Below are 22,525 nucleotides of genomic sequence, written 5' to 3' on the forward strand. Positions count from 1 at the left end.
AACACTCACGTCCAGGAACAGGCGGTGGAGGAACCAAAAAATGGTTTCTGAAGAATGGGCAAATATTCTAGAAGACTTATTACTATACTTTGATGAAAACAATTTGAAACAATTGAAGTTTCCCCCAATTGGGAAACCTAATCCCACAAAAACGCAGTTGTGAGCTTTTCACAATACATACAAACTAATATTTTTTTTCCTTGAAATTTTGGTAGATGTAATTTGACATGGATGACACGTGTCATCCATGTCTGACATCTAATCAGAAAAATTCGTACTCAAATAACGACATCTATCGGAGGCTACATTAATGTCAAACCATCCTCGTATATACGTACGTCATTTTATATACGTAAATAATTGCAGAGAGAATCTAACATTAATGCAAGATCTAGGCGACATTGCGGCGCAAGGGCGTGCGTGTGGAAATTTGGGCAATACGTTTTATTTACTAGGCGATTTCGCCCAGGCGATTCGTTACCACGAAGAACGACTGTCGATCGCTAGGCAATTCGGAGACAAAGCTGCCGAGAGAAGAGCACATAGCAACTTGGGAAATTCGCATATATTTATGGGTCAATTCGAAGAAGCTGCTCACCATTACAAGTAAGAGTTTTTGTTTCTTTTACTAATAGTAATTATTTTGTTTTTTAGTAATCAGTAGAGAATAAGAGTAGGGATAAAATATCTAAATATTTAATAATATCCCCTACTCTTTACTTATTTTTTTGCCATTTTAAAAGTATATATTTGGTTTAGGAGAACTCTGTCCTTGGCCCAGGAACTTTGCGACCAAGCCATAGAAGCTCAAGCGTGCTACAGCTTAGGAAACACTTATACTTTGTTAAGAAACTACGATGCTGCGATAGAATATCATCTGAGACACCTCCTGATCGCTCAGAATTTATCAGACAAAGTTGGAGAGGGTAGAGCGTGTTGGTCTCTCGGTAACGCTTATGCGTCACTAGGAAATCACGATAAAGCCCTTAGTTTTGCCAAGAAACATCTAGAAATAAGTAAAGAGGTAAGTTTTTAAAGATTTATCTATTATAAGAGAACTCTTGATATAAATTAAAAACTGTTAGATAAAAAAATACAGCATACTTCAATTGTTGTGATTATCTGCAAATTTTACAGATATAAATATATTTAGAAGTTCATGTACAGCAAACATTTTAAAGGTTTTTCAATAAACTATAGACTTATATTTCACTTAAATTGTTAATAAATAAAATTGTATGAAAAAAAATTTGGATCAATTTAGATAACTTGTTTTCTACTCATATAATCATCATCGTCATCATCATGCAACCTCTTCTGTCCACTGCTGGACATAGGTCTCTCCCATTTTTCGCCACTCTTCACGGTTCTGTGCTTCTTGTTGCCATTTCTTGGATATTCATCTAATGTCGTCCATCCAGCGTGTTGGTGCTCGTCCTCTGCTGCGTTTGTCTTCTCGTGGGCGCCAGTCAATTAGTTTTCTGGTCCATCTTGTGTCTTTCAGTCTCGCTATGTGACCTGCTCAATTCCATTTCAGCTAGGCTATACGTTCGACAACATCACTGATACATGTTCTTTTCCTTAAGTCTTGATTCCTTATTTTGTCTTTTTTTGTCACGCCGAGAATTGATCTTTCCATGCGCCTTTGTGCCACTCGCATTTTTAGTGCTGTTGTTTTTTGAGCGTGAGAGTTTCTGCTCCGTATGTCATAATAGGAAGAACGCATTGGTCAAATGTCTTCCGTTACATAGCTATCGGGATGTTGCTCTTAAAGATGTCTCTTAGTGAACCATACGCCGCTCAAGCAAGTGTTATTCGTCGTTGAAATTCGCAGGTCTGACCTTGCCTATTCTCATTTCATGACCAAGATATATGTACTTTTCTGTCAATTCTACCACTTGATTTTTAATGATTAGGTGTTCACTGGGAACTAAATTTGTCATGAACTTGGTCTTACTGATGTTCATTTTTAGACATATTGTTGAAGATACGTTTTCTAATTCTTGTACCATTTGTTGTGCTTCACCCAGATCTTCGGTAATAAGTACTATGTCGTCGGCAAAATGCAGATGATTGAGCATTTCTCCATCTATTTTTATTCCTCTATTTTCCCACTTTAGCATTTTAAAGGCGTATTCGAGGACCGTTATAAATAATTTAGGTGAGAGAGTGTCGCCCTGTCTCACACCTCGCTTGATATGAATTTCTCTGGTGGTATCATGTAGTTTTATACGCATTGTGGCGTTTTAGTATAATGTTTGTACTAGCTATGTGAGCTGGTAATCTATTCTACTATTGTTCAGAGCAGTTATAATGCTGTCTAATTCCACAGTGTCGAAGGCTTTGTGAAAGTCTACGAAGATAAGTACCAGTGGTCTGTTATATTCTAGCGACTTTTCTATTAAGGTTTTTACTGTTTGTAGGTGATCGTTTATTCCGAATTTTGAGCGGAAGCCAGCTTGTTCTCGGGGCTGGTAGAAATCTAACTTTTTCTCTAGTCTTGTCGTAATTATTCGGGTAAACATTTTATAGATGTGGTTCAATAAGCTGATTGGCCTATAGTTTTCTAGGTGCGCCTTGTCTCCTTTCTTGTGTAGTAAAATTGTTACTGCATTGTTCCATGTTTTTGGTATGCAACAATCTGTTAGACAAAGGTTAAACAACATTTTTATTTGGTTGAGAAGGGCACGTCCGCCCATCTTTATAGCTTCTATTACGACTCCATCTTCTCCTGGCGCTTTGTTGTTTTTCATCTTTTTCATTGTGTCCTAGATTTCGCTTAGTGTGTCTACCCATATAAAACCTAAAACAATTTACACTATTTAATTTTTGAGGTTTTGGAACTGTTCAGATAATTCGTTCTTATCTCTATTTTTAACAGTTTTTCGGATAATTTTATCAATTTCTGATTTCTGGTTTCGGCAGGGAAGTGAGAGTGACAGCGACTCTCTTGATAAATTAGTTAGTGGCCGATTGATGTCCATGAGTTTTCACAACAAATTTTTATGAATTTTGACCCGCTGAATCCCAATCTTCAACATGATAATCCATGTTTGGACAACTTGACAACAATTGTTATTAACAATTTAATTGTTTAAATGCTTATAACTTATAATTAATAAAGTGATGGAATATAACCCTTTTTTCAAATCATGTTTTGTTTCTTTTAAAAATACAACCCAATCAAAATTTGAAAATCAGTTGTAAAATCTCATGGACAGCTCAATCGGCCATTAAACCCCACTTTGGTCTATACATATAGACTAAATTCTCGTTTCTCTGGTCTACAATTATTGTTGAAACTGTTGATTTCTGAGAAACTGTTAAAATAGAGGTGGGAACTAATTATTTGAACAGTTCCAAAAAACCGAATAATTAAAGTACTGTGAAGTAAACAGTGTTGATAAAAATTGCTAAAAAAAAATCGGTTGCCTGTAAAGTCGGTTTTACGGGCGAAGATTTTACGTGAAAACGTCATTTTCTCGGTAGAATATTTATTGATATGAATATTATTAAATTGCACAATAGGAACAAGGAATTGAATGAAAATAAGAATTGCACAAATTTTAACTATAGAAATATATTTTGTTTACTAAAACATTGTACATGTAAACTTAAACTTAACTAATTTCTATTTGAGTGATTTTGTTGAGGATAGGACGATGATAGGAGAAATATGAAATGAAAGGAAGTGTTTCTGCTGTAATGTGTCTTGAACGCCAAGAACGCTCGAGAAAGACAGAGACACAAGCACGCACCGATTCAACGCGCCTAATTCTCTAGTGCTGCGCGCGCAGCGGACCGATCATGTTTGAGTGGGAGAGAGACGCAAGGCATTCGCCGGTCCGGCGGGCCTCTCTCTCGTTCGGTGACTCATCGTAACAGACGTGAGCAGGCGTTACACTTTTTCATGAATGACTCCGAGCCACAACCTAATTTAAGACGTTGTCACGTCAAAAATAAAATAATGCTTTTGCTAGTAATGAATTAGGAACATAATGCTCAATATTGCATTCATCTAAAAATAATTACGTATAAAAATCTTCGAGGATTTTACTATAGTTATTGCCAATTTCTGTACCTACTTGAACTCTTAGCAAGATCTAACTTTATAAATATGCGTAAAATGTTCTGTATCCCAAAAATATCCATGCTAATAAGATTAAAAATGCTCAAATGCCATATATGATCCTTAGTACTATACTGATGCGAAACGTAGACACTGAAGTAAGATGACATCGAAAGGCTAAACGCATTTGAAATGTGGATGTATCGGAGGATGTTGGGAATAAGTAGAACCAGAAGAATTACACTAATGAAGATGTATTAAACGAAATGAACACACTACCGCTCTAGTTCACACCGTTAAAATTAGGAAACGTCATACCTTGGATATCTAATGTGACATAGGGAGTTTGGACAAGTAGATAAGCAACGTTTGTGTCACTATCAGAATATGGAAACCAATGTGTTAGAGAGAGAAGTACGTTTTAGGTATGTAAGAGTTAAAACTATATATGCTGACGTTACAATACGTCTAAGGAATCTACATTACTGACTGTCATAGTTCAACTATTATCCGCTAGTCGCTGCAGTAATTCGCCGTTTTTTAATCTAAAAAAATACTTCTTCTGCCGATTGGTGACTTATCTCTTGCTATTTTGACGACACGGGTCTCCCCCATTCTGTTATGTGGTTATTCCATTCTTTTTTCTATATTGTGTCCATTCATTTATACACTGTACAATACATTTTCTTCTAATGTCTTCACTTCTCTTTCGATCTCTCAGCGTATTTCCTGTAATTCTTCTCAGTACTCTCATCTTTGCTGTTTCCAGTAGCCTTTGCGTTGTGGCTGTGTCGGGTCTTGAAACTGAGGCATATGTCATTATTGGTCTTACACTGGCTTTACAAATTCTTGACTTTATCTCAGTGTTAATGTGTCTGTTTCGCTATGAAGTGTTTTTAGGGCATCCTGCCAGTCTATTTGATTTTTTTACTTGATCTTTCACTTCTTTGTCCAGGTCTCCATAGCTGGACAGTGTAATTCCTAGGTATTTTATTTCCATTACTTGTTCAATACTGATGCCATCATTTTACATCTGGTTGGTTCTAGGCTTATTACTACTGTTTTAGTTTTGTAAGATGAGATTGTCATATTAAATTCTTGTGCTCTATGTTAAATCTGTGGACCAGTCTTTGCAGACTATCATTATCTTGGGCTATCAATATTGCATCGTGTGCATAACAGAGTATTTTTATTTCATTGTTTCCCATTCAGTATCCTGTTCCTTTGTTACTAAATTAATTTACATTTTAAAATTATTTTGTAGTTCAACTATTATTCGCAAGTCGACCACAGCCATTTTTTAAAATCCATAGCATCCTGATGTAGAAATCGAACCCAAGATTCGTCTTTCCATCTTCAGGCGCTATTCCAACTTACCTTTTCTGGATCAACAGGTCATTATGAATATATTATTAATTTCACTTTTCATGTTCCCACTGGCTATATTGTTATTGTCCATGGCTGAATACGTCTTAGTGGATATGTTGCTTGTGGTAGCCGTCTATCAGCGTAAATCCAGGTGCTTTGCTGCTGCTCTTGTATTATTTGAGGATTCCAATTGATCTCCCTATCACTAATATGCAAGTTCTCTAATTATTTGATAATTGTTGTTAAATCTTGAATACTTTAATATCTTCTCTTAACTCAATACTGCAATCGTATGTCTGTACTCATTCAAAGGCATGATATTACCAAAAAATTTAATGATATACGATACGTAAAAATATCTAACGTTCTATGTCAGATATTATGTCAAATGTCAAATATTTTGTCAAGTTTTATGTCAAATGCCACTTTTTTTGTGAAATGTTACGTTAATATTGTAAATTAGTGTAGATTCAAAAATGGCAAATTACTGGCGGCGACTAGCGGATAATAGTTGTACTACAGAATAATTTGAAAATAATTTAGATTAAAAATGGCGAATTACTGGTGGGAACTAGCGGATAATAGTTAAAATATTACAGTCAGTAATCTAGATTCCTTCGAAGTAATGCGACTTCAACATATATCCAAAGGAGATAGACGCATATACAGTGTGACCCATTTAGATTGGAAACACCTCTATAAAATTTGAAGTTGTTAACCGATTTTAACCAATTTTTTTTAATGTCATGTAATAAAAGGTCTATTGCGGGACAAAATATGAAATATTTAGTTAAATTTTCACGGCAGTCTACGATACTTTTTCTTCGTCGAAAATGGAGAATTTGTATTAGCGATTTGTTTATTAAAAAAATTTCTACGCCACTGGATTTAGAGTGGCTTCAAATAGCTATGACAAAAATTTCATTAAAATATATTTATTAATAACGAAGTTATGACAACTTAAAATTTTAAAACTCACTAAGCTACGAGTCAAAAAAGAACACCCTGTATCAACAGATAACCATAAAACTAATTATTTTTCAAATAATTTTAATAATAAACCACTACTAGACAAAAAAATGTTTAAAATACCATAAAAATTTAATGCAAGTAACGCACTTACATTATTATTAACTTTACATGCTACAACTTAAATCTCAGTTGCCATGACAACGATATTACTGTTTGACATTATTTGTGTCATACAAATTTCAGTGCTAGCATAAATTTATCCATAATATCTGCAACAATATTTACTTCAAGTTTTTTTAATAATATTTTGTGTCATGGCTGCAAGATTAACGGCCGGTTTCCGAAACGTTATTCAAATCTCCAATCATGTAATCCAGTATCAAATTTGATCAATTGTTAACAAGCGACAGGTTTCCGAAACGAAAATTATGGTAAAATTACGTGATCACCGATTATAGATTATTTGACATACGATTTTACATGGAAACAGTAGAATCGATTGTAATCGTTTATTATTTCTGTACGAATTGTTCTTTATCTTGCTCTAAATTAAGAAAGTAATGTTGCTGTTTCACTTTACCATCATTCCTGTTTATGTGTAATCTGCATTCTGAAAATCAACAAACAAACATAACCTAACTAACTAATAATTTTGTGTCGTTCGTTAATGTTTACCAATTTGTCATTTATCATCTTTAATTCTTATTATGAACCTTTGTTACAATATTTTTGGTTCTTTCTAAACAACAGCTTTTTATAAAACACCTTAGGTTTATGTATCTTACAACGTAACCAAAGATTTTATTTTATTTACTTACAACCATTGGTACATAACCAAAGATTATAAGATTAATCGTCCAAAAATCTCAGATTACCTGACAAGCTAGTATGACAGAAGTTTGACATAGATAAAACGATAATTAGCGTTTCGGAAACCCAAAATACTTCTGACAGGCTGTTAATCATCGATTATTTGCTTGTTAGATTAGTTAATGTGTGTTATGTGATTGAAGTTTGATCGATGTTTCTGCAACTTAAAATGCATTTAATCGACTGTTAACAGTAGATTACCTAATTTTGATAATGATCAGCCGTTCGGAAATCGGCTGTAAGTTTGAGAGAAAAAATTGAAATTATACGTCTTTTGGGAGATAACGATAGAAGTGCCAGGGAAGTTTGTACAATATTTAATGACAGACATGTGGATCGTCCTAATATTAGTTGCGGTACGGTAAACAAAATAAATAGAATATTTAATGAATATGGTGCAGTACCAGAACTAATTTTAAAAAATAACCCGTTACAAAGAAGAAGAGGAAATGATCAAATCATTTTAGATCATTTCAGAAATAATCCTAATGCCAGTTTAAGGAATGCCAGTTTATATTTGAATGTGCCTCGAGAGAGCATTCGGCGATGTCATAAGGTAAATAATATTAAACCTTTCAAACCAAAATTCTTACACACATTACAAGAAGGCGACGAAGCAAAACGTTTAGAATATTGTTTATGGGCCCAAGGGGAATATTTAAACAATATAAATTTTCTAAAAAACGTGTTGTTTACCGACGAAGCCACTTTGACTACAAATGGAGTAGTATCATCACAGAATTGTCGCTATTGGACAGCAGAAAATCCCCATTGGGTAATAAACTGTAAAAGCCAGTATTCTCAAAAAATCAATGTCTGGTGTGGTATACTGAACGAGCGAGTTATTGGTCCTTTCTTTTTTGAAGAAAACTTGAACTCACAGAACTTTTTAGAATTTTTAAACATCGACTTGTGGGATGCTATTCATGAGCTCCCAATTAATGAACGATTAAATTTGTATATCCAGTTAGATGGGTGTCCTGTTCATTAGAACCGTGAAGCAATGGCTAAATGAAAATTTTCCGAACCGTTGGATAGGCCGGGGTAGTCCGTTGATAGATTGGCCACCCAGATCTCCAGATCTCACAATTTTAGACTTCTTTCTCTGGGGAGATATCAAACAAAAAGTTTACCAAACCCGTGCAAGAGACGTAAACGAACTTCGTGCAAGAATTCGACAGGCATGTGCAGAAATTACTCCCCAACAAATAAGAAATGTAATTAGAAATATTCATAAACACTACGACAAATGTATCCAATTAGATGGTGGATTGGTAAAGGCAACCAGGATTTAAACTAAAATTATGTTTCCATGTTTCTGTTAATACAGAGTGTTTTTTTCTTAGGGAATTTTAAAATTTTAAGTTGTCATAAGTTTGTTATTAATAAATATATCTTAATGAAATTTTTGTCATAGCTATTTGAAGCCACTCTAAATCCAGTGGCGTAGAAATTTTTTTAATAAAAAAATCGCTAATACAAATTCTCCATTTTCGACGAAGAAAAAGTATCGTAGAATGCCCTGAAAATTTAACTAAATATTTCATATTTTGACCCGCAATAGACCTTGTATTACATGACATTAAAAAAAAATTTGGTTAAAATCGGTTAACAACTTCAAATTTTATAGAGGTGTTTCCAATCTAAATGGGTCACACTGTAGAAGAATCTTTCACTGTCATTTTTTAGCATCGGCAAAGGTTATACACTAAACAATCAGAAGTTGATCATGATTTTAGTTCATTATTTGTACCACTAGGGGCGGTAATGACAGTGCTATTATTGCTTCTAAAACAAGAAAGAGTGGGGCAACAAATGAAACTTTAGATATTTTTATATGTAGATGCCGCGTGGTCATATAATAGCATTAAACTTTTGCGTTTTATAAATTTTTTTGAAGAAAATAAAATATTATTTTAACTTTTAATAAATTAATCTATTTAGAAAAAATATTATGATTCAAATTTTTAAGGTGTTTCGATCAAAAAACAATTCCTGATGTTGTTAATACGTTATAATTGCTTTTTAGCACATACACCAAGGAATTATTTTTTACAATTTGAAAATTCGAGTATAATTTCGGATTTTTAAATTAAAAAAATAAATAAATAAGTCTCAAATAACGCATCACTAGAGCTCAACAAAGGAAGATGAAAAAAAAAAGGCAAAAATGGCTACTGGGACATGGACCCTAGCGAATTCCAAGAAAACCAAATCAGTAATACCCGAGGATAAAAAGAGACTTCGGGAGAATACCATAACCCCCCTCGTAACAGAGTTGCTAAGAAACCAGAGGGCTCTAACGAGCAGACTGGGTCATAAAGCACCGTGACAGAAGTATTCAGAATGGTGGTAGCACACAGACACCATCCTGATACTCAACTAGATCGGGCTCAAGCAAATTTGATCATTAACAAACCGGAGCAAGCACCTATGGGAGGTCAAAATGCACTTCTGCAGTTCCAGAAAACATTATTTAGCGAAGGGACCTTGTGGGTGAACTGTGTTAACGAGAATACAAAAAAATGGACGACCAAAGTGGTAAAGACTATTAAGGGGCCTGTGGGAAGGTGCAAACTTAAATATAATTGATCCAAATAATATACCCAAGCGCCCTATGGTCCTCACTCGGGTCCCCGAGAAAGAGCTTGATGAAGAAGCCATCAGGATCCGTTTAATAAGGCTAAATTTTTAAAAATGTTTCGTAAAATTTTGGGCCGAAAAACAATATAAAATTTAATAAATTAAAAATTAATTATATTTAATAAATTAAAATTAAAGATTTTATTGTATAAAAAACAAAAAAAGAGACAGTTTGCAAGTCAATGGCGTTGGAATTTGATTAGGCGTGGATACATAAGTTGAATAAATGACTTCGTTCGTACTCCTTTCCCACTTCCCCCTAACTATATCTTTCATGATGGTTTTAAGCCGACGGCCACGGTTTGAGTTGACGCAGTCGCCCTCTTAAGGATTGTTTTGAAGTATAATAACCGTAACCAAATCGCCCATTTGGACTGTTCTTCAATATGCGTCTATATTCTTTGATATATCGTTCTCGCCATTACATACCTAAAAGATACTTCTCTCTCTAACACATTGATTTGCCCAATCTGATAGTGACACAATCGTTGCTTATCTACTTTGACAATCCCAAGTAATATTAGAAGGAAATAGAAGGAAAAGAAGTATATGGAGAAAGGAAAAATCATGACTGCATAACATAAGAAATTGGACCCATACAACAGGAAACCAACTAATATATCAAGCTCAGGGCAGACAGAAATTTGCTATATTGATTGCCAACCTCAATCGAGAAGCCATCTAGAAGGAAGCAATTTCCGTTAAAGGGATGTGCCAAAAATATAAAAAGATGTATGCGATATTGAATCAGATTTGAAACGTACACTATAAGATATGGAAACTTGTTAGTATGACAAGTTGCCGTCTGCGTAATAATTGGAATATACAGATTGAACGAATTTAAAACGGAACATACGAAATCAATGTATTTCGGCTCAACTCCGCTCTAGGTGGTTGGCCAACAAAAGGTTGTCAAATAATTATATTATAAAAATCCAATACTTCAGCGGGCTGCTGGATTCTGAACTCATTCAAGAACAAGTCAAAACTCCACCCAAATAGGTTGCCTAGAATCACTTGGAAAACTAGACTAAACAAGCAGTTATTATGCTGTCAAACCACCTATCGCTTCCTTATAGTCCAAGAGATAGGCCGAAATTTTGAACTGATCAGTAATATGACATTTCTCTATTGGAATATATTCATTAAAACTGGGTTAAGACTTTGCCTTACAGGCGGACGCCCCTCGTGGTACAGGGGGTGGCTATACAGGGATGAAGTTGTAATTTTTTTCGGAAAAATTAAAGATCGATAATATGGCTGAAAATTTGCCCAGAGTAAGATCTTGGTATAACTAGACGAAATCCCAAAGGGCGGACGCGAGAGTGGATTCATAAGGGGTGGCGGACAGGGGTAAAATTGCAATTTTTTGGGGAAAAATTAACGATAAGTAATATGTCCGCCATTTTCATGGCTCATTATTTAGCCCCTAAAAACTCTAAATTGAAAAGGGCGGACAGCTGGGTTGGTACAGAGAGCCATAAAACGGGGTCAAATGTACCACTTGCCTGCGAATTTTAGGTCTTGGTAACAATTTTCAAACTGATTTATTATGATATTTTTATACCGATTGATTTGAAAATTTGTATGCTCACTTCTGTTACTATTCTGAAAAGCGTCAAGTAGAGTTTTCCTCAAAATTTTCCAAAAAAATTTCCGTAAATGAAAATTTTCATAATTTTTTGACGTAAAATCTAATTTTTAGAATCCTTTCGATTTTCTGTCAGTTATACCATGATTTTTTTCCAAAAATTTTCAAACGATTTTTCCGATAAGAAAAAAAAATTTAGAAAAACTTTTCTAAAACATTTGATAAAACTGTACGTCATCGTCTGAATATTTTATAGAATATTTTGTAGTTTTAAAATGATATTATTATGTTTTTTTTTTCAAACTAAAGTCATATTTACCCCGCCACCCCTTATGTATCCACTCTCGCGTCCGCCCTTTGGTATTTCGTCTAGTTATACCAAGATATTACTCTGGGCAAATTTTCAGCCATATTATCGATCTTTAATTTTTCCGAAAAAAATTACAACTTCATGCCTGTATAGCCACCCCCTGTACCACGAGGGGCGTCCGCCTGTAAGGCAAAGTCCTAACCCAGTTACAATGAATATATTCCAATAGAGACATGTCATATTACTGATCAGTTCAAAATTTCGGCTGTATCTCTCCGACTATTAGGCAAGCTCCTCTTTCTCTTTCCTTTATCTAAGCAGTCAGAAGGATATTTTGAGCGGTTGCCAATCTCATTCCTCTAGATGTTTTTCAAATAAGGTGTTAACCATAAAATGTTTACAGGAAAGAAAGGAAATAACTACAAACCATTAAGTTTATTTTTGTTATTAATCTGTTGTAGTAGATTGGTAAATACAATGAAAAATATAGGCAAATATCCGATTTATTTAAAGATACGAAGAAGATATAACTCTCAAAAAGATCCGCAAATCGGATTATTACACGGCGATTGGCAACATTGACTTTGGGCGGCGCTATAGACTATGGTGCGTCCTAAAAGGAGACAGATAGTTGAACGATATTTTATACAATGTCTTATCACCGGGTATGGATTTATTTTTGTCCAAGTTTTATATTGGTCCACTATTTCAAATGCAGTTCAAACAGACATATATTAAATTGTATGTTCCGTTTTAAATTCGTTCAATTTGTATGTATTTACAGTGTTGCCATATCTCAAAAGTTATTTAGCATACTTCGTAAAACTGTTAAACTTCTGTTTTCCACGATATATCTAGTAATAATCTGTAGTAATATTTATTAATCGGTTAGAATTTTCTACAAAATATGATTTGGTACTTCGTTTAGTAATACATATTATTTCTAGTTGATAAAATTGTATGTCTCTTGGTACACTAAAATCGTTAAAAAATTACTAAACTTTAATTGTATGGCATCTTTCAAACTTTAAATTGAACAAAACCAAGTACGATTACAGACGAACCTATCAGTTTATGATTAACTTTTTTCTAGTTGGGTGATTCGATGGGCGAAGCTACTGCAAAAATGAACATCGCTGATCTGAAAAAGATACTGGATATACCCGAAAGTCCCAGCGACGATTCGGACATGACGAAGTCAGACAGCTCTAACAATGTAGGTCATTCGCAATTACATAGGGTGAGACGTGAAAGCATGGAACAGCTTAGCCTGATTAAGGTAGCGGCTTTGCCTGAATTATTTTTCTTTTTTTACATTTTCTTTCATTGTTTGCACATCATTACGCGGTGCACTGTTAATGTTTTTGTTTGTTTTTAAACGTTGCGATGAGTTTTTTACTGTTGAACAAGTACCCAAGCTGTTTAAGAAGTTATTTGTGCTTTAAGTTAAAAAAGTGATATGTAATGTACGTTTGATTTACTAAGTACCAATTTTGGAAATGTGGCGTTTACTTCTCGTCATAGTCTCCTTTTAGCTTGATACACTTGGCCCAGCGATGCTTCAACCTCTTTAATCCGTCTGAAAAATACATTTTCTCTATGTCTGCAAAGTAGGCCTCGAAGTGGTGGCGAAGTTAAGAAAGAAAAATAAGTCGCACGGGGATAAATATGGTGAATAAGGTGGATGGAGCAGCAGTTTGTAGCCCAACGGATGTGTGAGCCGGTGCGTTTTCGTGGTGGAGAAGCACTTTCTTCGCTTGCAGCAACTGTAGTATCGATAACTTCTTGGTGTTCCGAGCATTCGTCTGTCTTCATTTTTAATTCTTTTCAGTATGGACTTTGGTGCCTTTCTTTTATTTCCCACAAACAACTATAATTCTTTTGCATTAGACGACTAAAATAATGGGTAATTGTTCGACAGTGTGCATAAATTATAGCATTTTCCATATTTTTATTAAATTTGGACCCATTTTTAAGTAGATATATTATTTACAAATCAATTATAGTTTATTTTTATGAACGAGAGAGTAATTAGCATAATTTTAACTGGTAGCTCCGACCACTCCATGGGCGTGCTCAAGATTAATTGAAAAATTACTTTGAATAATTGTAAAAAATAAATGAATTATTTCAGTGTTATAAAGTGTTATGTGTATGTAAACAAAAGTGACCTCTTTTATCACACACTATATTAGAACTGACTGGCCTACATTAAAAAGGGTTTTAAAAAATTCACATTTTTTTTAATTTTTAAAAATTACAAAAGAGAAAAAGAGTTTTTAAAACCGTCTAAGGTATGTTAAATAGATGAATAAAAATATTAATATAAAACTTACAGCTACTTGTTACAAATCCAAATCAGATTCAGAAGATTAACTTTCAGAACCAAGATTTATAATAACTGGCTCGATCATTTTATCAGTAATATTGTCCAGCTTCCACATTTTTTCCTCTTCTTTAATAGTGTGATTTACTGCCTTTTCCCAGTTTTCAGGTTTTACATTATTTACGGCCTCCAAAAACAACTGTTTAACATCATGAATTTTAAAAGTGGTATTTTTTCTTGAAACCTCACTCTTTATCTGTGTCCATACCAGTTCAATCGGGTTTAATTCACAATGATATGGTGGGGATCTAAGTACTGTCATTCCACGATTTTTGGCAATTTCATCAATTTCGTATTTTTTAAATTTTTCTTTATGAAGGGCACACAACGAATAAAGTTCCTTTCTTATAGATCCGGGATGGTACGTAATATTTTTTGAACTCAGCCAATTCTGCAAGTCTTTTTTTAACCACTTGGTTGTGGGCAGTCCTTCTATAAGTCTGGAGTGATAACTTGCATTATCCATTACTATTACACAGTTCTTAGGAAGCAGATCTATCATTTGTTCGAACCATTCTTGAAAGACATCAGCGTTCATGTCTTCATGGTAGTCACCGGTACGAGTTGATTCAAAAGTTAATAAACCACCTTCAACAAAACCGTCTGAACTGCCAATGTGTACTATTATCAGCCTGCGTCCCTTTTCTGATGGTGGGTTTAAACCAGTAGATAAGTTATTTACAAAAGCGTGCCTTTGACTTGTAACAGTTTCATCCTGCCAAAATTTATTTGGTGTATGACCCTCGTTGATCCATGTTTCATCAAGATAAAATATTTTTCTTTTTTGGTTTCTCATTTCCTTTATGGTTCTTAGAAAATGTCTTCTCCATATGACAATATCGCTTCTTTCTAATAAAATAGACTTTCTGGGATTCTTTTTCCAGCGGAAGCCTATTTCTTTTAAAAGTTTCCATAACGTACTTCGACTCATTTCTGGGTAATCCTTATCATCTCGAACTGAGACAAGAACTTTATCCAATGTTGGAAATTCTTGTCTAAAGAAGAATTCATGCACTTTCCGTCGAAGTCCTTCTTTAAAATGATATTCTATTTGAAATTTTGGTTTCCCTGGAGCATTACGTGGCATTTGAAAACTACCACATTTCTCTTCTTTAATAACTCTGTAAATCGTAGATTTCCCAACACCAAGTGTACTGCTAACTAACTCAACGGTCTCATCAACACTTTCACATAAACGTTTGTCTGTAAATGATTTAAAACAATTAAATATTAATGTTTTTTCATTAACTGTTAGAGGACCAATTTTTCGGCGTTTACACGGCACTTCCAAATTTTCCATAACACTAGTATACACAATAAACTGCACCTTGCAACTGAAGTACCTACTTTTAGTGAACTGTTAAGAATTTTGAATACGCCACTTGGACCTTCCTACAAAATGGAAAAACCCACTATCACATTTTCTGTGGAATAAGTTTAGAAGGTAATTATCTAGTCAATTACTGTCGTAGATTCCTGGAATTAAAGAATTAAATGTTTGATTGTTGAAACCCTTACTTCGTGGAATGCACTCATTTCAGATAAAATAAAACGTTTTATTTTATCTAAAGAATTAAACTTTATTTTGCAAATAGGTAGGTACTTATTAAACTTTTATTGGTTATATATAACCAATAAAATAAACATCTTATATTTCTTGCAAATTCTTTAGTACCTGTTAACCTCCATCACTCCGACACTGGCAACCTTATTTAGGGATTAGTAACCCTCACAACTATTGTATTCTATTCTGCTCCAACCTTTATACCTGGTGGTCATACTCAATTTAAAATTGTTTTCCTATATACTTCTGTAAACTTGTTGACAAATATCTGTTTTTCATTGAGTCACCCGTATCAACAGTTTAGGGATTTGCATACATAATTTATTGTTTTATTACTCTCTCATACATAAAAATACACTATAGTAGGTACTTTTAAATTTTTTCTTGTTTTTTTTTAATTAACGATTTCACGATAAATTAATGGTGTCTTCGGAGAAAACATTCGTAAAATGCTACAATTTAAGATGATATATTTATATGTGTTCATTGATAGCATGGTTGTGAAAGTGCATTATGACTTTCATGTTTTTGTGAGCATGTTTTTACAAATTTGGCTTGGTTTTATTCATTTTTTTTTAATTACTGACTACTGGCTTATCATTTCAGAATTTATTTTTAATTGTAGTACTTTACTTGTTGGATTTGGCATACCTATAACTTTAAATATGGCAACTGCAGACTCAAGACCTTCATAAAAATTAAAAGAATATATCGGTAACTATTAGATTAAATTAAATTCAGGAAACGGCGTTGAAAAAGACTTTTCTTATAAAAGGAAAAAAATTGAATTACGAGCAGTGGTTCCTGAGACACAACCGGTAAAAGTTGACCGGCATTTGCGAAGAAGATGTAAACAATAGGATGATAATCTTTAAACCATTAACTTTTTATTTCGGAGCTCTTTCTCGACAAAATTGAGGGTTGAAGAAAATTGAATTTCAAATATCAAAATCGGTATCCGTAAAAAAATGTATTTTCTCGGCTTCCAATAAAGCAATTTTCTTCATTTTTTTAATCCGACGTAAATCAAATAGAGCCATCTAAAAAACGCATTACCAAATGCCAGAGATGCTTTAGTTTTGTTATAAATAAATTTATTTATTTGTACTATAGTCGTCAGAGATTAAAATGCCATTGCAACTCTAAAAATCATCGAACAAGCTGATTTGGGACTCCAAAAAATATGCAAAAATTTATTATTCCTACCCCTGGCTTCCCCCTAAAACCATCCCCACTCGTAGCGAAAAAAAAGGTTAAAAATCGATTTACCAAGAATCTGTGCGCAATAGAAAAAATATTTAAAAAAATGTAGCTGAGACAATTTTGAACAGAAATATTTATTAGTAATTTTTGGGTAAAATAAACCGTTCTCTCAAAAGTATCGCTTGAAGCGACGCGGCAACGTGCGCGAAATCAATTTTAAATAACATTTAAGTTCTTCTAGTAAGACATTTGATTAAGATTAATCGAAGTTTTTTAACAAATAGATTGGTAATTGGTGTTGACTCGTATGCTACTGTCATTTCATTTAATTTTCATTGGTTCCGCCCTCTTTTGATAACAAAATAAGTACTCACACTTATTTAATTTACCGCAGTGCAACGACACAATTGCCCTGCATAGAAAAAACTAAAATACCTTGTTTCGAAATCGTACATATCCTTCTACGGTTATTAAAAACACTGCCGTACATTGTTGTGTTTTGTAGATATATGCCTAATTCAACAATTAGTGTTCTATATATTATACAAATTGTTGACATTGAGTCTTTTATAGTTGACTCCAGATGGAAAACGTCCAGGTCTCTCTTTACCACAGAAAAATTCCCTTGCCTCCATTAAAGCAACGGGAGGTGAAGAAGACGACTCATTCTTCGATCTGCTCTCACGATTTCAGTCGAAGAGAATGGACGATCAACGGTGCTCGCTTACCATCGACAACAAGGAAAATAGGAACACAAATAACATTCCGTACAACAACGAAACTCCAGAGGACCTCATCGACATGATCGCCGGTATGCAGAGCAAGCGAATGGACGAACAGAGAGTATCACTGCCTCATTTACCAGGTGATGTCCATATATTTTTGCATACGTGTATAACCATATACCGATATGGCAATTTTTCAACTACCGTATACGTTATTCAGTATATGGAACTAAGATAACTCTTAATTGTTTGAATACAAGAGAGACACAATCCACGCATGTTGGAGTAGTGAGTCTAACTTTTAAACAGTGTTGCAAAATTTCTGTTACATCATCCCTTCTAAAATATTAGTCGGATACATGAGTGTAACATAATATTTAAATCCACTACAGTTCATTGTAGAATGAAAATTAATATTGTCCCAACAAAACTTACATGAAGCATGTAACTGTTATTTTTTAAACGATTATTTTATTACTTGATTTATTAACAAAGAACACTGAATTTAGAAATTGATATGTGACAACAGCGTGAGCTAAATAAATAATGCAATTCAGTTAGACAGACAGATAGTATAAACGGTGAACCCCCTCTACGAATGCATGATTTCTCCTCAAAAGAATAGGCGGTGCTTATCTGTACCGCAGGTTTATGGTTTATCTATTTGATTTTTAGCTGTGGTGGTAAAAGGTTGAGAACAAATAATTAACATGCCAAGCCTATATTTTCGAGAAGAAAAGATTGGAATGGTATTATTTGAACCATTCTATTGTAGAAATAATACAGTTATTTATTGCTGCTTTTGAAAATCGCCCAATTCCAACAGAGAAAACAGTACGGTACGGTCAGTTATTAAAAACTTTGAAAATTTCGGTTGCATAAATACCTGTATGAAATGGATCAACTACTATAGAAACACATATCTGAAATGCCTTGTTCGAGTAGACAAATTGCGGACGAAGTTGACCTAAAGGAGAGAACTGTAAGGAATATTTTAAAACGAAATGGATACAATTACTATAAAGTGCAAACCACCCAAGAACTTTTTCCAGGCGACCATTTTAAACGTATGGAATTTTGTGAAACTATGCTGGAGAAATCGAATGAGAACAATAACTTTTTAAAAAATATTTTTTTTTCGATGAATCTTCATTCGCAATCCATAAATGTCATAATCCATTTGTCGTCCGCTATTGGTCTAGAGAAAATTAATATTTGAGTATTGCTGTGAAAAGACACACTAACACAATACAAACACAATACCCAAAAAAATCAAATGTGTCGACTGGACTTTATAACGATAATATAATTTATCTCTTTTTTATTACTTCAATCTGATTGGACGTAAGTATCTAGATTTATTACGCAATCGGATTATTCCAGCAGTTCGAAACCTTTCAGTCAACTTCGATGATGTCTGGTTTCAACAGCATGGTTGCCCAGCACATAATTCAATCGAAGTTACAAATTATTTGGCTCAAACATTCCCTGGACGCATAATTTCTACACGAGAAAAAATAAAATGGATCACCGGATTTAGCACCTTTGGATTTTTATTTCTGGGAATGCTAAAATCAAAATTATATCGGCATGAATTCGAACGAGCCACCAATTTAGCAGAACTACAAGAAAAAATTGTTCAACTCTGTAGTCGGGTACAGCCAAATCAGCTGAATGCAATGAGATGTTTTAGTTGATAGATTCAGATTTTGTTTAGCGCAAAATGGTGGTTTGTTGGGACATTTAATTGGTTAGACATTTTTTAAAAATGCCTTTAATTTTAATTTAATTATTTAGAATAATTTTTTTTAGTTGTGTTTTTCTTATAAAAATAATATTTATGCTTTATTAATGTTAAGTTAATTATTGTTTTATTTCCAAGCTATCACAGCTAAAAATCTACAAGAATTGCATTTAAAACTCGAATATAAGTGTTCTAGTTTTTCTTAAGGTTTACCGACAGAAAGTTGGTCACGAAATAATTTTATGCAAAGAACTACACACTCCTCGTCAGTGTCTGATAATTACTGAAAGCCGGATAGCCGGATGTATCTTGGCGCCCTGCACTATGAAGGGCGCCAAGCCTTTTTTTACATCTCGTCAGGGGAATAATGCGTTGTTGCTACACATCAATTCCTTAAATCAATGGTCTTTGTTAACTAATTAAGTATTTGATAGAATCGATTAGAAAATAACAATTACATGGCTACTTTATTTTTAGGTTTTTTTGTGGCAATATTATTTTTATTCTACAATGAACTGAAGTGGATTTAAATATTATTTTACACTTATGTATCTGACTAAAATAGCAACACTGTTTAAAGTTCATACCTACTCCTTCGAAATTGTGACTATTAAAAAAATTAAGTGTTATCTTTGTTTCACATACTGAATAACGTATATGGTAGTTTAAAAATTGCCTTATCGATATATATATATATATATATATATATATATATATATATATATATATATATAATATGTCTTTCTAGGTTTACAATCCAACTCCCGCCAAAGACTATCCGAACCGAACCGTTCGAATAGCGTCAACAGCGTGCCTGACGATAATTTCTTAGATCAGTTGGTGCGATGCCAAGGTTCGCGTTTAGAAGACCAGAGATCTCCACTGCCAGTTGCAGCGGTCGACGCCGAAACGGACCCGCCACCTCCCGCTAGCAATAGTAAAAGCGGAGCCACAGTTCCCGACGAGGATTTCTTCTCGCTGATTATGAGATTCCAGTCGGGTAGAATGGATGACCAAAGGGCGTCGGTGCCACGAAGAGAAACAAGGTAAATAGATTCGTTGTATTTTATCTGCGGCTTTCTTATTGTGGACCTTTATGGATTTTATTTGTGGAAACCGTCGAGGAATTTGACTAAATTCATAAAGTGTCAATGATGAACTAATGAAGTCACGCCAACTACGATTATGATCAGGTGCGCGAAATGTCGTATTTTTTAACCCAGTCATCAGACTGCTCCCGATATAAGACTTACATGTCGATTACAATACTATACGTAAAAGACTTATCAGAAAACTTTAAAAGAATAGCAAATAAGTACAACATCACAACTTTCAAAGCAAACCTATCAACACAAAAGGGAGATAAAAAACTGTATCTATAAAGTATCCTGTGACTACAAAAATTTCTATGTGGGAGAAACAGCCAGACCACCAAGTGTGAGGTATATATAAAGTATCTTGTGACTGCAACAATTTCTATGTTGAAGAAACTAATCCCATATAAATACAATATTTTACTTTAACATACTTAAAAGTTTTATTTAAAAATCCTTTATGAAAGGAATAATATTCAAAAACCCATTCAACCAAGGTCTGAGGGTCTCCCATATTGGGAGTTTTACATTGCCATGCAGGGTATCTCTTAAATACTTTAACATCATAACATATTTTCAACAATAATGTAACACATAACAAATTTTGTAACTTTTTAAGGTTTTTTCCCAGATATTTAGTGGCTTGACTCATGTATACCTAGTAATAATACACTGATGATGGACTTTTTAGTGCGAAAACGTTCTGTGATTTAGCCCGAAAAGTTCTTTTTAATTATATAAGTTTTGTAAAGGATTTTTAGATAAAACTTTTGTGATTCATGGTATACAGCGAACTACGGGAATTTCATTTTCCTTGTGAATTTTAACATACTTTTTACACACAGTACAAAAAATGGTTGATATTGACGCATGCGTACAAAAATAATATGACAAAAAGGCCTGGTAGAAAAAGAAAATTGTAGTCTAGCCACTCTGTGCCGTGGAAGTAATTTGGCCCAGTTGCTGGTCTGCAACTTTGCAAACATGTTTGTTTCATGTAATCTTCGACGGACTGTAAAGACACTTACATTATTCCCTCGAACCTCTTAAAGCTGATTTTTTGTTTGCACCGCTGTTAAATGACGATCCCGCAAAGCGTTGACTCAAATAAAACGATCATCAAAAGCGGAAGTTTAGCGCTTCCTGCAACTTCGCTCTTTACGCTTGTTTGTTCCAATTCGTATAAAACATTCCATTCACATTCTGCGAATCCATTCCTACACCAATATGTCGCAAAACTCTTGAATTTCTGAGGCAGGCACATGACTCCGTAAATGTCTCTTTATTTTATTACAAACATGTTCTATGGGTTTGATATCTGTACTGCGAGCAGGCCAAACAAATCGTGTGATTTGAATCTCGTAAAGAGACTCAGTAACTATCCGAGCAATGTGGGGTCGTGCATTATCATGCATAAATGTTGCATCGTCTCCAAGAATATTAAAAACGGTAAAACATGGTCTTTTAGAACATGTGTCAGGTGAATACGCAGTGAATGTTCCATTCTTGATAAAGACTAACTCCGTGTAAGCGTCAAACAATATGCCTCACTATTCCATAACTGACTCTCTACCAAATGAAAGTCGCTCGGCAATACTTGCTTGTGCATATCTCCCGCCTGGACTTCACCACATTCTTTCACGTTTTTCTGAGCCCGTAAGACAGAATCTCGATTCATCAGAAAACAGTACACGACTCCAATCTTTTATCGTTCAAGCCAAGTGTTCTAGTGCAAAATTCAATCTGGCAATTCGGTGTTCACGGGAAAGCGGTGGTCCAGTTATTCTAGTTCGAGAATATAAACCAGCAGCATGAAGTTGTCTCCTAACTGTCCATTTACTCACGTTTACATTTCTCACTTGTTGCAGATGATTTTGAAGGGAAACTGCCGTGACCGTTCGTTTTCTCAAAGTACTGAATCAACAAACCGGTCATTTCTTGCTATAAGTGTATCTCGACATGAACCAGGTGTTCGAGTAAGCAGAC

At 34.2% G+C, this 22,525-nt stretch overlaps 1 protein-coding gene across 2 annotated transcripts in view; it reads left to right on the top strand.

The window, feature by feature from the left end:
- LOC140447383 (G-protein-signaling modulator 2-like) overlaps positions 1-22,525 on the top strand; it is a 39,018-nt gene that overhangs the window by 7,492 nt on the left and 9,001 nt on the right. The window contains exons 4-8 of one of the 2 annotated variants that reach the window (XM_072539996.1): positions 367-606; positions 760-1,024; positions 12,917-13,102; positions 17,550-17,841; positions 20,194-20,491. In XM_072539996.1, coding sequence (XP_072396097.1) covers positions 367-606; positions 760-1,024; positions 12,917-13,102; positions 17,550-17,841; positions 20,194-20,491 — 1,281 coding nt within the window. The remainder of the gene's footprint in view (positions 1-366; positions 607-759; positions 1,025-12,916; positions 13,103-17,549; positions 17,842-20,193; positions 20,492-22,525) is intronic. The other variant, XM_072539997.1, reaches the window with a different exon arrangement.

The sequence above is a fragment of the Diabrotica undecimpunctata genome, chromosome 8 (assembly GCF_040954645.1).
Source record: "Diabrotica undecimpunctata isolate CICGRU chromosome 8, icDiaUnde3, whole genome shotgun sequence".
In the NCBI taxonomy this organism is placed as follows: domain Eukaryota; kingdom Metazoa; phylum Arthropoda; class Insecta; order Coleoptera; family Chrysomelidae; genus Diabrotica; species Diabrotica undecimpunctata.